Source organism: Aptenodytes patagonicus, chromosome W (genome assembly GCF_965638725.1).
Source record: "Aptenodytes patagonicus chromosome W, bAptPat1.pri.cur, whole genome shotgun sequence".
NCBI lineage: Eukaryota > Metazoa > Chordata > Aves > Sphenisciformes > Spheniscidae > Aptenodytes > Aptenodytes patagonicus.
Genome location: NC_134981.1, coordinates 15,079,078 through 15,095,551, shown reverse-complemented (window position 1 = coordinate 15,095,551; position 16,474 = coordinate 15,079,078). Strand labels below are relative to the sequence as shown.

General features: G+C 42.3%; 1 protein-coding gene across 1 annotated transcript in view; it reads left to right on the top strand.

Annotated features, from left to right (window-relative positions):
• Positions 1-1,669: 1,669 nt before the first annotated feature.
• LOC143172097 (NADH dehydrogenase [ubiquinone] iron-sulfur protein 4, mitochondrial-like) overlaps positions 1,670-16,474 on the top strand; it is a 40,077-nt gene continuing 25,272 nt past the window's right edge. Inside the window, exon 1 of the mRNA XM_076361347.1 lies at positions 1,670-1,811. Within this exon, the coding sequence (XP_076217462.1) occupies positions 1,726-1,811 (86 nt within the window). The 5' untranslated portion in view covers positions 1,670-1,725. The remainder of the gene's footprint in view (positions 1,812-16,474) is intronic.

Sequence of the window (16,474 nt, the reverse complement as noted above, 5' to 3'; positions counted from 1 at the left end):
TTGAAAGGGAAAAACAGTATACATTTTCATTTCCCCACAATTCTGAAATATTTGATGGAAAGAAAGCATAGAAAATTACATATTCGAGAGTGGAAAGTTCTAACAGGATGATTTACAATAGAAAGGGTTTTGTAACCTTTGCTTAATGCAAAGACTATGAAATAATGGCTCTAGGTCTGACGTTTAATTAGGATTATACAAGGGTGTTGCTTGTTTGTTCTCATCGGAAATTAATGCTCTGTTGATTTGATAACTGCAGAAAACATTCCTTGAAAGTTTGTTTAGCTTTTCATTAGAACTATTCCTCTTCTGTCTTCCTTTATTTGGGGCAGGAAAATGCTGAATTTACTTGCTTGTGCAGAACTTTTGTATCTGACCCTGTCAAACTGTGTTGTCAAAATAGAGAACAAGGTCAGCTTCTCCTGGAGCAATGTAGAAACAGTTAGTCAAAACCAACATCTCCTCCTGTAGGAATTTCACCACTTTTTTGTTTAACAAACTTCTAAATTTTTTTTTCAGTTCTTCAGTAAAATTTAAGCTGAAACTTTAGCTAAGCTTTTTTTAAAATGTCAACAGATTTTTAATATAAAAATAATTAGAATAATTTTAAGAATACCGCCTTTTTTTCCCCAGAACCAAAAACTTTTCAGTCCTTCACAATATTACAGTTCCCACTATAACACTGTGCTTTTGCACCACGCATTTCTGGAAACTTTGTCATTTGAGGTTTTGGCACTGAACACGATCGTATTTGACTCTTCATTTATAGCAATCTCTCTTCTTTAACCATGAACACAGCGCCATATTGCTTCCAGGGCGTAAGTACTGTTATTTACTTCCCTTTTACAGTTAATGTATTAAAAATATGACTCTACTTTAAGAGTACAGGGGTCTTGTCAGTCATCTTTGTTTGAATATAGGAAATAAAGCTAGAATTGGTTTAAAATCAAAACAGAGCTCCTAAAAGTACCACAGTATGTCAGACACTTGCTTATCTTAGTGAACCAAGAATGTGAATACATTTTAGAAAATGAAACTAAGAAATATGTTAAAAAACAGCTGCAAGAAGACATATCAAAGCTTTGATTTCTTTGAATGGAGAGCGCTGTTTTGTCTGCGAAATGTAATGGGAAAGAATGGGGCCAAAAATATCTGTCCCACAGCTTTTGTGCCCAACCAGGAGGGGCTCCAGGTGTTTGGGGCACCAGAGCTCAGAGGCCGCTATGCCCTCCCCGCCTTGCTGGCCTGCGCCGGTGACACACACATGGGGTGCCGGGGGCACATCCAGCCAGCCACCCTGCCAGGAGGGCGGTGTCCTGGTTTCGGTTGGGCCCAGAGGCCTGCGCCATCCCTCCTAGGGGCTCAGCCCCTGCCATCGAGGAGATGGCATCATGCCCGAAGCTGCCAGAAAACGTTTCTGGGCTGAATGCGTGGCTGGGGTGGGCACCAGGGGAAAGGGGCCCCTGCGCCCCGAATGCGTGCATGGCTCCTCTGAGGGGCTCAGGGCATCAAGCCCGACCTTCTTCAGTGCTGGCGATGGGGAACCAGCAAGTCCCCCCCACTTTCCCTTCTCCCCTTCCCCAGCCCTCTCTTCATCACACCCTATCCTCCTCCCAGCCCGCCCCTCCTGCTCCCTCTACGCGCCCTCACCTTCACGTTTCCTGTCTGGGCGGAGGAGGTTTGGCCCTGCGACGCCGCCGTCTCCTAGCGGCTGCGGCAAGCGTCATGGCGGGGGCTCTTTCAGTGTCAGCGACTCTGAGGCATCTTGTCGCGGGGAGTGGGGTTGCCGCGGCTCGTCTGTCGCCGGCCAGGTAACGGGCACCGTGGGCACTCCGCCGGCCGGCTGGCCGGCACCGCCGCAGCGAGGGGCGCGCCGAGCTCCCGAGGAGCCTGCCCCGGGCCTAGGGCTTCGCCGCGGCCGCCTCGGGCGCTGGGCTGGGGGGGCCGCGCAGGGCCCCGCCGCGAGCGGGGGGCGGCCGGGCTGCCAGCGGGCGTCTGGCCGAGGTCTTCCTCTGGGGCTGTGCGTGTCTGTCTGTGTCTGTCCTTGTTGTCTTTCTCGCTGTGACCGCCCGCCCGGAGTCCTTGCGGCGCCCGGAGGCCGGTCGAAACGGTAGAGGAGCCCTGGCGTGATGGGCAGCATTTGCTCCGTGGCCAGGGAGCCGGAGAAGACGATGGCTCCTTCCAACGCCACCACGGTCTTCCCAGAGATTTACTCCCCTTTGCCCTCTTCTGTACACTGTAGCTTTTCCTCTCCTTCCCCTCCCCAAGTTCTGTTACTTTTTTCAGGGGATATGTAGCTGCTCTTTCTGCTCTTTACTCCTGGAAATAATGCTGGAAATCGCTTTATAATTTTTGGTGGTGCTTTGTTGTTTGTTTCTTCGGTGCAGAGACCTGTGTTGAAAGTCCAATACATGACCTAACCTGTAATTGAAGATGTGTGTATGTGTTCTCTTCTGTGCATGTCGCAGGATTTACGTTTTTGTAAGACTCCCTTCTAGTCAGGAGGAAAAAATATAGTTCAATGGCATTTACTATGATTTGGAGGGTTTGCTTTTCTGTGCTACTTAAATCTTTAAATATGAACATGCAGCAATATTTCTGATATCTTCAGGAAGTTCTGCATGCCTAGTTTAAATTACTGAAGCAGCGGTTACTGAGTATCATTCTGTCTAGTGGTGAGCCTAATAGACCATCAGCAGATAGCTTGAGCTGATACAGAAAGTAGAAGTGCCTCTTTTGCTTAGATAGCAGTTTTGAAGCTTTCATGCTGTAAGATCTGTCAAGGTTTCAGGAGCTTGAAATTATGTTGAACGTGCTCTTTTGAGTTTGACCTTTTCGGGAAGAAAGATGCACCTTGTTTGTCTTACCTAATTAATTTAAATTTTACTTCTTAGTTATCTTCAGCCAAACTTTGATTAAAGGGTATAATTTAAATAATACAGTTACATTTCTTCAAGTTTCATGTGAATAGGAGGAAAGCAGAGGGAGGGACTCTTAAATGTCTTTATCTTGGGAAAGATTGCAGTCTCTCCTTGCATTAGAAAATATGGGTAGGCGGAGCTGGGAAAAGAGAACTTCAAACAAATTTCTACTGAACTGGGAATTGGCTATTTGTTCCAAAACCACTTAGTAGTTCAGAGTGTCCCTTTATTTCACAAGATATTGCAGTCAGGATACAAAGATACTAATTTCTGTTGCAGAAGCAGAGTATTTTGTGTGTGCAGGTATAATACCTGGCCACGCAGTCCCTACATTTCACAATAATGGATTGTTCTTGTCACTTTTCAGTGATAGATGATGGTTCTTCAAAATGTATTACCTGCTTCTTGTAATTCTTTTGTAAAGACTCTGAGCATAATAGCAAATGTTTTGCTAGTTCATCATAAACGGATACCTGAGGTTATGAAAACAATTATGGACATTTGTGTAGTAGAAAGCTTGTTATTCAGTTAATGCTGTATGTTCAAGAGAATGAGGAAACATAAGCAAGCTTTCCCCCCCAGAAAAAGGGGAAGCCATTTCTGTGGGAAAATAAAGGACTTCTAAAATACAGAAGAAACCTGTTTCAATTGTTATCTTGTTCTTTCATCAATAATAGAGAAAATCATAGAATAGTTTGAGTTGGAAGGGACCTCTAAAGGTCATCTAGTCTAACCTCCCTGCCACGGGCAGGGACGTCTTCAACTAGATCAGGTTGCTCAGAGCCCCATCCAACCTGACCTTGAATGTTTCCAGGGATGGGGCATCCACCACCTCTCTGGGCAACCTGTTCCAGTGCTTCACCACCCTCAGCGTAAAACATTTATTCCTTATATCTAGTCTGAATCTACCCCCCTTTAGTTTAAAGCCATTCCCCCTTGTCCTGTCGCAACAGGCCCTGCTAAAAAGTTTGCCGCCATCTTTCTCATAAGCCCCCTTTAAGTACTGATAGGCTGCACTAAGGTCTCCCCGGAGCCTTCTCGTCTCCAGGCTGAACAACCCCAACTCTCTCAGCCTTTCTTCATAGGAGAGGTGTTCCATCCCCCTGATCATTTTCGTGGCTGTTTATTAAAATTTCAAAAAAAGTTCAATTTTCCTCAAAATAACTAGCTTATTCTTTTGTGTTACTGTTGCGGTTTTTTTACTTCAAAATAGTATTGGCTTTTTTATTGCTTATCTGGCTTAGTAGATCTGGGTAGATCAGAGAGCTACACAAAGATGCACAAAGCTCTGGCTATGTCTGGTTAATAGAAGCACTATTTAGCCAGTGTTAGTGCTAGCCAGTATGACATTTTTGTGAAGTTTGGAATAAGTAGCACGTTGCAGCAGTCGTATTATTTATTATTTCATCCAGCTGTAGTGCATGTCTGCTACTTACTCTCATACACTGTGCAAGAAAATGTACGTGTGGTGTTGTCAGGTTCAGACACATCAGAAGCTTTCGTTTTCTTTAATAAAAAAAGTAAAGTAGTTAACTTCATTTAACTTCATCAAAATTAATTCCAATGGCTAACTGCATCTGCAGACACTACCTGGAATAAAAACCTCAAGATAGACCAGGGGAAAAAGTTCTTTGAGGTCTTGCTGTCTTGCCCTTGCTGTATAAGTGGTGCTTATACATAGTTTCATTTTGGTTATTCATAGGGGAAAAAGACCTTTTAAAATATATATTTAACTTTAATTTTACAGTTTTATCTTAAATATCTATTTTGTTTTTAATGCATATCAGAGAAAGTACAGTGAATCAGACTTTATTACAACACAATAGTACAACTGTAAACTGAAATGCAAAATAAAGTTCCAGAGAGTTTCTTGGTCCTAAGATTGTGGTGACGTGAAGGTTTGGAGCACACTCAAAGTGAAAGATGTGGAGAGACAAATGGACATAGCAAGTGGAGAAAAAGATGAAAAACACTGCAGTTTGTACACTTAATGAGGATAAGATTAAAAACAAGACTCCAGGCAGCAGTGAGCGTTCATCTGATCTTGCAGATAGCCTGAAGCAGTAGTTTGGGAGAAGTAGATGTTCCATCTATCCAAGTGTATAATTAATTTAAAACCTGTTCCCTTTGACTCTGTCCACACTGTTCAAATAATGATTGTATGAATAAGAGAGGGTCTAGCAGCCAAATCTTGTGTATTCACTGTGACTGAAAGCATCATCAGTGATTATTTTTTATTTTCACATGTCTTTTGATGATGATCTGGTGTCTGGCTCTCGTGACGGAAGGCCCTCTTGCCCCATCAAAGCCTTCACATGCTTTGAGGGAAGGAGGAGGAGATTTCTGACAAGTAGGATGACTTGAGTCCTTTTGCAGTACTTTATGTAGGATCTTGAAGTTGCTAATCCATCACTACTTGCTTCTGTCCTGTAAGAGCTGACGGGCCAACAACATACTGTCTTATTCATGACTGGTGTGTTGTTTGTGGATATGTACCTTTATTACTAGGTCAGAGTGGCTCCGGTGAACCAGAATGGTGGTTTTGATTTCCTGCTTTTGGCTTCCCTTTTTGGCATTATGGGAAGTAGGGTGTAGGAGTGCTCCCTGTTTCCTTTAAAATGGAAAGAGGAAGCTATGGAAAGGCCCCATGGAAGAAAGAAAATGTTGGATGCAATGAAGCATTAGGATGTTGCTGTCAAAGTGAAGAATTCTGTCACAGATTAGAAAAATGAAAAAGTGAAAACTACCATGTATCATGTAGTTTAGCCTTCTAATGCACAACTTGTCTTCTAGTGAGCTAAGATCAAGATCATTCTTGTTCTTAAATTTGTATGGGATTCCCATAATGTTTCTTAAAGTTCAGGTAGTTTCAGTATTGGTCCATGTGAGGAAGAGGATGGGTAGAAAGACGTGAAAGTAAGAGGGGAAAAGAGGTTGGGAGAGTCAAAGTTTGAGGATGGGGGCAAGGGAGGGATGTGGTGTTCTGGAAATGGCTATTTTTCTAATGTGATTGCAGAAAAGTAAATAGAGCAGGAGGTGACGACAGCAAAATGTTCCTGATGAGGCTTCTTAAATTGCTATTCATTATTGGGCATATAACTTGGAGTGACTTATTTTAATTACATTTGGTTCCTTCACTTTTGGAATTAGAAACTCAAAGGGGGAGGAATGACAGCCTTTTTAGCAAGAGAAGGTTTAACAGAGAAAAGAAGACATGTTTAAGGTATGTTTATATTGAAAGATAACTGGTAAATAAGCAATGTGCTTGCTTCTGCACTAGAACAGCTGAAAGCTTTTCTTACCACCTCTGTGGCAACTAGTCATTGTGGGCTCAAAACTGCAGGTTACTTACCTAAAGTCTGGCATATCTTTAAAAAAAAAAGCAGCATTATTACATGCTAGAATAACTTTTTTCCCCTAAATTGACTGATCTGAGAACCTAATAATCTTCTCTCTACTTTGAAGATTTGAAGAGGAGTGGAGATATTAAAAAAAAAAAAAAAAAAAACCCACCCTGGGAGGGTAGAGGTGAGGTTTGTTGGCACTAGTATCCTAAAACAGAAGGACATAATATTTTCCTTCAGGGACTAAACAGTTTAAAATAGGTTCTGACACTGCGTTTGAAAATTACACTTATTTTGTTTTCAAAACAAACCAAAATAAAACCCCAAAGGGCTTTCATGTTGGCATTTCCTAATACCAAATATTTGGTATCTCTAAGTTTGAGAGAAATGTATTTGTCAAATTAAGAAATTGATAGAAAGATTATGAAATGCCATATGGATACATGGAGAAGGGAATTTGAATGCCAGCTGTCAATGATAGAATTTCAAACCTATGTTAACAAAATAATAAAATTTGCTTTAGTGGTGGTGGTTTAATATATACTGTTTATCATGTTTAACTTATACTGGAAAAACACTACTTTTTGGATTACAAAAATGACCTTGATGTTGCCTTAATGTAGGTTTGAGCATTATGATTCAATTAACTGTGTTATTCCACTATACATTTCAGCTTGATGCAATATTTATACATGGTTGGAAAAGCCCAGAAGACAGTTGGGTTGGGTTGTATTTCTGACTGATAGGAACTGTCACATTCAAAGCTGTTTTTCACAAAAACAGGCAGTATCAAAATGCACAAGTGAGATTCAGAAGAAGTTAAGTTCCAAAACCCAAAGTAACTTGAGAATTTAATTGATACCATCTACCCTCAATAACATGCTACTTTGGCCTTTCATTCACAACTGGACACGAGCAAAATCAGTATCTGGTGTTTCTTTTTTTTTTGGAGGAAATAAATGCAGATCAAATCAGCAGTAGGAATTATTAGACCAGTGTATAGCTCTCAGTGTATTAGACCAATGTAATAGGTCTCCACTGTGGGAAATCTTGCCTGTTAAGCACATGTTGATGAATGGTGAGGATGGAAACACTAATTATATTAATATGGTTGGTATTTTAACTTTTAGCTACATTCTCAATTTTGAATGTTGCTTTTGCTGACATCTTTGTATAACTTATTCTGTGGACAAATCATCTACTTAGTATGGTAATAATTTATAATAATCCTAAACCTTGTGACTGTTTCTGTAAATGTTTTTTTTGTTTTTTTTTTTTTTTTTTGTTAAGGTGTCTGAACTTTAAGCATGCTTGAAAACAGTGTTAGGCATAAGGTAAATTTCTGGAGATACAAAGGCAATGTCACTACTCAGTTGTGTCTGGGAGTAGCACAGAGTCTTGTTCATAGTTATTATGTTTTATGTAATTCTTTGTGATGCAGGAAAATATTTGTTCTTAAACTTGTGCATTTTTGGTTCTTTAAAAATGAACCATGTCTGTTCTCCCCCCCCCTTTTTTTTTTATTAATTGTTGTTACCATAGGGCCTGAAATTAAACTTTTAGTATTCTGAGAAAAACAAGAAATTAAAGATATCCCGCTCCCCCAGAAGCTATTGATTTTTCTGCTGTTGACCAAATTGTTTGTTGTAGATGAAATTGTCTGTTGTAAGAGATTGAAATGCTGAGAGGCTTATATAGTTAGCAGGGAAGCTTGAACCTACTGACAAATAGTTTAAAAAAACCCTCCAAGTTTTAAAAAAAACCTTCTTTTATACTAACAGTTTCAGTAAATTTGTATAATCCTTAAGAGCTTATTGTTTTATATGCTTTATTCATGTACATGTTTTCATTCTCATGACAATACAGTGGACTTTGATATGCTGATTCTGAGCGCGTTACAAAGTATACCTCCAAACTGTCTTAAGATCACATCCTTTACTGTTTCTAATGATATTGTTAAACTAGCAGGAGGCAAGCTGAATAGTTAACATTACCTTCTTTATAATGCATATTTCCTAAGAAATGAATGGGGTACTTCTGTCTGAGTTTCAAAGTGCAGTTGTTCCCTCCTGGCCAGTATAACAGTATGTTTAGGTACTGTTTTGTTAATAAGCCACTTTCTGGCTGCAGTAATTTGTGTCTGTCTTAATCTTCCCTTGACCTGTGACTGATGTTGAGGAAGTAAATTAACTTTTGACTCAACTAGACAGACTATAGGCAGCTCCAGAATGTGTGTGGTCAAACACTTCTTGCAGCTGCTTATTCTTGGAGTGTTAACATGGAAGATTTCATGAAAAGCTTCTATTCATTATTTTTTAAAAATCGGATTTGATGTATTTTATATAAAATATTTGAAGACCTATCTTTTATGAATGTATACTCAATATGTATATACTTCTGATGATGTCATTTGCTATCAATCTAACAAAGTAATGTCCTACTAAATGTTAATGATGCCATTTGTATTAAAGTCCAAACCAAAATTTTGTTGCAGAGGATAACTAATTTTTCATCTTTTCTATATATTTCAGTTGTTTTAAGTAGAGATTTTTATGATCTCAATAATGTTCAGAAGTACCATCTTTCATTATAAAACTAGAGATGTATTTTGTGGCTATTTAAAGACCCAACAATAAACAAGTGGTTTACTACTTTCAATAGAACCACTGTATTTTAAATTAAGGAAAAAAAAAAAAAAAAGAGCTCTTCATACAGTAGCTTTCACTGATCTGTCACGTATTCAAGGAGTATTTGTATGTGCTGTGTAAGTTATCTGAAGGGAAATCCTGCAGCAGTGATGTTTTGTCATATGTCAATGTTGATTGTGCCTACCGGAGAATGAGAAAAATAATCTGAATATTGTTGTCTGAACTGGAATTCAAGACTAAGGTTTGCATTTGAAGCACCAGTTTTGCCTTAAGGGTTTATTCCACTTTAGAAAAGAGTGAGCAATGGCAAGGCTAGTAGTCTCCTTTCAGAGAGCTAATAGCTGCTCAGATAGTAAAAATATGAAAAGAAACTAGCAAAAGGAAAGAATAGTACCAGTGGAGAAGGAGAGGGTCGGTGTATAAATAAGAGTACAAGAGAACACACAAATATGGTAGCTGATGAGGTTATTTTTATTCTTAAAGGTGAGTTCCCCAAAAATGCTTGTAAGGTGTATTTACACTAATGAAATAGCTGTAAATGGAAAGAAAATGAAGGTAATTATGGAACAACAGGGCAGTCAAGCTTTCTTTTAAAACAGACTTCATTTAAGTGGCTTGGCAGCTTCATTTGGAAGACAACTTCCTGACGCAGCTGGTAAGTGAGCCTACCAGGGGAGGTGCCTCGCTCGACCTGCTGTTTACTAACAGAGAAGGACTGGTGGGAGATGTGGTGGTCGGAGGCCGTCTTGGGCTTAGCGACCATGAAATGATAGAATTCTTGATTCTTGGTGAAGTAAGGAGGGGGGCCAGCAAAACCGCAACCATGGACTTCCGGAGGGCGGACTTTGGCCTGTTCAGGACGCTGGTTGAGAGAGTCCCTTGGAAGATGGTCCTGAAGGGCAAAGGGGTCCAGGAAGGCTGGACGTTCTTCAAGAAGGAAGTCTTAAAGGCGCAGGAGCAGGCTGTCCCCATACACTGTAAGAAGAACGGGCAGGGAAGACGTCCGGCCTGGCTGAACGGGGAGCTCTTGCTGGGACTCAGGAAAAAAAGGAGAGTTTACCGCTTGTGGAAGAAGGGGCAGGCGACTCAAGAAGAGTACAGGGATCTCGTTAGGTCATGCAGAGAAGAAATGAGAAAGGCAAAAGCCCAGCTAGAACGCAATCTGGCCGCTGTCGTTAGAGACAACAAAAAAAGCTTTTACAAATATATTAATGACAAAAAGAGAGCCAAGGAGAATCTCCATCCCTTATTGGATGCGGGGGGGAACATTGTCACCGAGGATGAGGAAAAGGCTGAGGTACTTAATGCCTTCTTTGCCTCAGTCTTTAACAGGCAGACCAGTTATCCTCAGGGTACTCGGCCCCCTGAGCTGGAAGACAGGGACGGCGAGCAGGATGAACCCCCCATAATCCAGGAGGAAGCAGTCAATGACCTGCTACGCCACCTGGACGCTCACAAGTCTATGGGGCCAGATGGGATCCACCCGAGAGTGCTGAGGGAGCTGGCGGAGGTGCTCGCCAAGCCGCTTTCCATCATTTATCAGCAGTCCTGGTTAACGGGGGAGGTCCCGGACGACTGGAGGCTTGCCAATGTGACGCCCATCTACAAGAAGGGCCGGAAGGAGGATCCGGGGAACTACAGGCCTGTCAGCCTGACCTCGGTGCCGGGGAAGATTATGGAGCGGCTCATCTTGAGGGCGCTCACAAGGCATGAGCGGGACAACCAGGGGATCCGGCCCAGCCAGCACAGGTTCATGAGAGGCAGGTCCTGCTTGACCAACCTGATCTCCTTCTATGACCAGGTGACCCGCCTAGTGGATGAGGGAAAGGCTGTGGATGTGGTCTACCTGGACTTCAGCAAGGCCTTTGACACCGTCTCCCACAGCATTCTCCTCGAGAAGCTGGTGGCTCACGGCTTGGACAGGTGGACTCTGCGCTGGGTCAAAAACTGGCTGGATGGCCGGGCCCAGAGAGTTGCAGTGAATGGAGTTACATCCAGTTGGCGGCCGGTCACGAGCGGTGTTCCCCAGGGCTCAGTTTTGGGGCCGGTCTTGTTCAGTATCTTTATCGATGATCTGGATGAGGGGATCGAGTGCACCCTCAGGAAGTTTGCAGACGACACCAAGTTGGGCGGGAGTGTTGATCTGCTCGAGGGTAGGAAGGCTCTGCAGAGGGACCTGGACAGGCTGGATCGATGGGCCGAGGCCAACTGTATGAGATTCAACAAGGCCAAGTGCCGGGTCCTGCACTTGGGTCACAACGACCCCATGCAGCGCTACAGGCTTGGGGAAGAGTGGCTGGAAAGCTGCCTGGTGGAAAAGGACCTGGGGGTGCTGGTTGACAGCCGGCTGAACATGAGCCGGCAGTGTGCCCAGGCGGCCAAGAAGGCCAATGGCATCCTGGCCTGTATCAGAAACAGTGTGGCCAGCAGGAGTAGGGAAGTGATCGTGCCCCTGTACTCGGCCCTGGTGAGGCCGCACCTCGACTACTGTGTTCAGTTTTGGGCCCCTCACTACAAGAAGGACGTTGAGGTGCTGGAGCGTGTCCAGAGAAGGGCAACGAGGCTGGTGAGGGGTCTGGAGAACAAGTCTTATGAGGAGCGGCTGAGGGAACTGGGGTTGTTTAGCCTGGAGAAAAGGAGGCTGAGGGGAGACCTCATCGCTCTCTACAACTACCTGCAAGGAGGTTGTAGCGAGGTGGGTGTCGGTCTCTTCTCCCAAGTAACTAGCGATAGGACGAGAGGAAATGGCCTCAAGTTGTGCCAGGGGAGGTTTAGATTGGATGTAAGGAAAAATTTCTTTACTGAAAGAGTGGTGAAACATTGGAACAGGCTGCCCAGGGAAGTGGTAGAGTCCCCATCCCTGGAGGTATTTAAAAGACGAGTAGATGAGGCGCTTAGGGACATGGTTTAGTGGGCATGGTGGTGTCGGGTTGACGGTTGGACTCGATGATCTTAGAGGTCTTTTCCAACCTTAATGATTCTATGATTCTATGATTATGTTACTCTTGTAACACACAATAATTTATCCCTCATCAGTTTAAAGAGTTGTTGTCCCTATACTGCAGATGCTTATACAGTACTCTCTAGAAGAAACTACTTTTTTTTCTAAAATAGTGCCATGTAATTGTTACTTGCATTTGCATGTAGAATAGCATTTAAAGTTTTGATGTGATAATTTTTTTAAAACTTCAGTTGGAGACACATAGGTTGCTTACATTACAGCCAACCATTTGTTTTAACCTCAAGACAGATGTGTATTGTAGAAGCTAATTAATCACAGTGGTCCCCACAACAAAAAACCTGTGTGGTTAGTATCTTTTTAAAAAGAGATAAGATTTAAAATTGGTCATTATAGAGAGACTACATAAAAATTAAGTCCTATGCTTTGGTTGCAAAGTAATGAGGCTGAAAAACAAGTGCAAATATATTGCATGCACTTGATGAAACTGAATTTGATAGGAATTAATGACTAGCAAAGCGTCAGGGAGCAGCAAGGGCTGGCTGCTCCTGAAGTGAAGGCAAGCTGGAAGCTGAGGGTGATCCCAGTAGGGACAGTGCCCTCGCCGACCAGGGCACAGTCCCACAGCATCTATACATGAGGAGAGCTGGGTGATGGTAATAGGGTCCACTGACAGTCCCAGACATGGCAAAGTCATGAGTCAGGTCCAGGGTCCATCCAGGGAGTCCAGCCAGGAGCAAAAGGAACCAGAGACAGGTTTGGAGACAAACTGCAACGTGTGTCTGAAGTCCATCCGGGCAACAGGGTCTGAACAGGACTGGAGTCACACTGAAGCTTGGGTGCAGGGTCTAGCCAGGCTTAGAGACAGGAGCCAGAGCCAGGGCTGGAGACAGGTATACTTAATGGTGTCACTCAGGCAAGGGCTGAAGACCCAGAGCTGAGCTTAAATGGAGCTCCAGGGCCACAGGCAGGAGGTGTTCATGGAGGCCCTGGGTGAGGCTGGTCAGGGCCATTAAGACCTGTTAGTGCCCTCAGGGCCCTGACTCATGGTCTGACAGAGTTTGTCTTCAGACTGTTAATATTAGAGCATAAGCTGACTTGAAAACTGAAATGATATTCTTGCATGTAAGATGGCACCATTGATGTATCTTCTCTGCATGTAACTCAGTAGGCAAAGAATTATTGAAATATCATGGGGGTTGTTCTACTCAGAGGTGTGTGAAATGGAGGAGTTGGAAATATGTCAGCAAAGGAATGATGTGGACAGGCAGAAGAAGAAAAAAATAGGCTATGGTGTGATTAAGGTGTGTGATATAATGGAGAGTAGCAAAGGTACCTGATAACTGTGGAATGGCAACAGTTCAAAGAGGAGTTGAGGACAAAAGCTTGATGTCAGGAAGGAAATTGAAGAGTTAGGGTAGCTGAGACAAGGCAAAGTTGACAAAGCAAGGGTGAAATAAAATAATCCGCAATAATATTAGCTAGATGATCCTATTCTCATCTAGAGCAACTGCTAGGAGCATACATTTCTGAAAAGTGACCTGCTTCTGTATGTCGTGTTCCATTTGTGAGGCATTTGGCTGTCTCTAAGGGGCTTTTGCGAAGTACTACAAACATAAATGAATAGATAGCTCTTAAATACATTTTTTCATAGCTGCCCAAGAACTGAGGCTTACTAGCCAAATAGATTCATTGACTCCTGTGAACCATTATAAACCAAGATGTAGTTTTCCAGTAACACTTCAAAGGATTCTTTTTTGTACTATAGTTCAATAGTTTACAGTTGAAATGTTTGAGGGCATTAAATAAGAAAGAACTTGCCTTAATTTATATGTCATGTTTTATAGACCTTGCTATTACCTTAGATTATTAGAATAAGTATTACTTAAATCTGTAAGCTCAGTCAAATAGAAAGGCTAATTCAAGAGAAAAGGACCGTACTATGCCATAAAACAGTTTGCAAGCACAGAGGAATCTTTAGTCTTTTGTTTGTTTGTTTAATTTTACATGATTCAAAGGCTCTTGTTCAAAATGCATAGACTTCCCTAAGACAGAGGTGGGTTGTGGAATGTTAGTTTCATTCCTTGCAGTTTTGGAATTAAACCCTTTGACTTTTGTTGTTGTTACTATAAAGAGAGCACAGTTTGTAGTTATTGACTAGTTATATGAATGCCTGAATGTGTATGTGTGGGGAGAAATTTGACATTTAGAAAGCACAAACAGGGCAAATATGTCACCTGTGTATTTTGTCTTTACTCCCTACATAACTTTTCCCTCTTCCTTTTTAGCTTTATTAGGCTAACTAGATAACATAAAATTCAGTTGATAGTTGATATGGGCTGTGCAGCATTTCTAGTATTATTTGCCTTTCAGCTGACTTGCCTACAAGAGGTTTCCACTGGTCTACGGGGAATCTGCCATTCTCAGACTGTGATTTGAGGTTAATTTCTAAGATTAGGTCTTCTGGTTTGGAGAGTAGCGTGTAATGAAATTGCTGATCAGCAACTGTACAGGTGGCAGTAGTTCAGAGCTCCTCTGTCACCTGACAGCAACATCTTATAAATTATATATTCTATTGCTGTAAAAGTAATATACCTTTCATAATGAGTTTTATGATTTCTACTACAAAATATTTAAGTAATTTGGGGTCATTTTATTCTTAATGTGTTAAGCTGCTCTCTCGAAAGTATTTCTAGTCTGTTCACTGCTATCTGGGATAGGCCACTGGCATACTTTGAGTCACGTGCATATGGGGGCCTAGAAGCACTGGCATGACTTTGTTCAGAAGTTTAGTTGTATTTGCAACTAAAATTATTTAATGACTGAGTTTATGTCCAAGCGGGTCGAGAAACAGTCTGGTATCAGCCTGGGCCTTGCTCAGAACTGTTCCAGGATGTGCAGCCCTTGCTTGCTGGGGTGCTGACTTGAACTCAAGCTAGCTCTGTGGATTTTTGCCCAAACTATTCCTCAGCTCAAGCTGTTTTCATTGTGTGTATGCTTGTGCCATGCATGTACCCACCTAATTAATGCTCCTACAAGGCATAGCGCTCAAAAGCATGGTGGAGACACCTGCATAGCTCTGCAGGAGTAGGTTGAGCCTTGCCTGTGCTTACTGTCTGGCCATTGTGGAGCCTTCTGAAGGGCTGTGCTGTTCTTCCTTGTGTGCCTGGTGGCATTAGCTCAAATAAATGGACAGAGGACAGCTCAAATGGGCCCTGTTTGGGTCAGGGGCAGTGCAGGCCTGGCACTAAGTCAGAGCTAACCTTCCTCATTCCTCGTTGACCCTGTGAAACCTGTTTTAATGAGGGAAACTGATGGTGGGCAACTCAAGCCATGTGTTAACAGAGCTGACTTTTGTCCTGGGGACTTAACTGGGGTGCCAGGAGTGGCTATAGTGCTCTGGTCCTATGGTAGTTCTGGAAGGACTACAGCTGTGTTTGCAGTGCTGTGGTTCAGCTGATAGCTTGGCTCTCTGTAGATATGTCAATAGCATTTCCTTATCCATGGGATAATTAAAGTAGAACCTAAAATAACTAAAATTCAACTGTTTCCTACTTAATAAAGTATTTACTACTTGGAAATTTAACTAATTTAATATTTTTAAAGGCAGATGAACTTAATATTTAGCTTTGAAGATACGCACTGTTACAAGCCACAAGTCAAATGCTAAAAGTTATTTTCTTGTTTATTCAGTACATTTAGATGACCGGTGCTTCTTTTCATAATGCAGATTTGCCTAACAGAAAAGTACAATCAGTTCCTGCCCTGTTTTCCAAACCCACACCTGGAATATATATATATTTTTTTGTATATAAACCTTTTAGCAAGTAGAAGCAGTGTTTATATATTTCTATTTCAATTTTGATCTTTTTTGCCAATTAATACAGAAATTTCAGTAGTTTAAATAAATTGGTATTCCTTTCATCCATTCAGAAACATAATTTACTGTGTTTATAATTTAACATAATTTTGTAGGCAAAGGAAAAATTATGATGTGCCAGTATTGTCTGAGAATGTAACTGTCTATAAATGGGCAACTTGCTTCTCCTCCAAACCGAAAAGTTACTCATGCAGTGTCGTGGTTTAACCCCAGCCAGCAACTAAGCACCACACAGCTGCTCGCTCACTCCCCCCTGGTGGGATGGGGGAGAGAATCAGAAGGGTAAAAGTGAGAAAACTCGTGGGTTGAGATAAAGACAGTTTTTAATAGGGAAAGCAAAAGCTGCACACGCAAGCAAAGCAAAACAAGGAATTTATTCACTACTTCCCATCGGCAGGCAGGTGTGCAGCCATCTCCAGGAAAGCAGGGCTTCATCACACATAACGGTTACTTGGGAAGACAAAACTCCATAACTCCAAACGTTCCCCTCTTCCTTCTTCTTCCCCCAGCTTTATATGCTGAGCACGACGTCATATGGTATGGAATATCCCTTTGGTCAGTTGGGGTCAGCTGTCCCAGCTGTGTCCCCTCCCAACTTCTTGCGCACCCCCAGCCTACTCCCTGGTGGGGTGGGGTGAGAAGCAGAAAAGGCCTTGACTCTGTGTAAGCACTGCTCAGCAGTAACTAAACCATCCCTGTATTATCAACACTGTTTCCAGCAC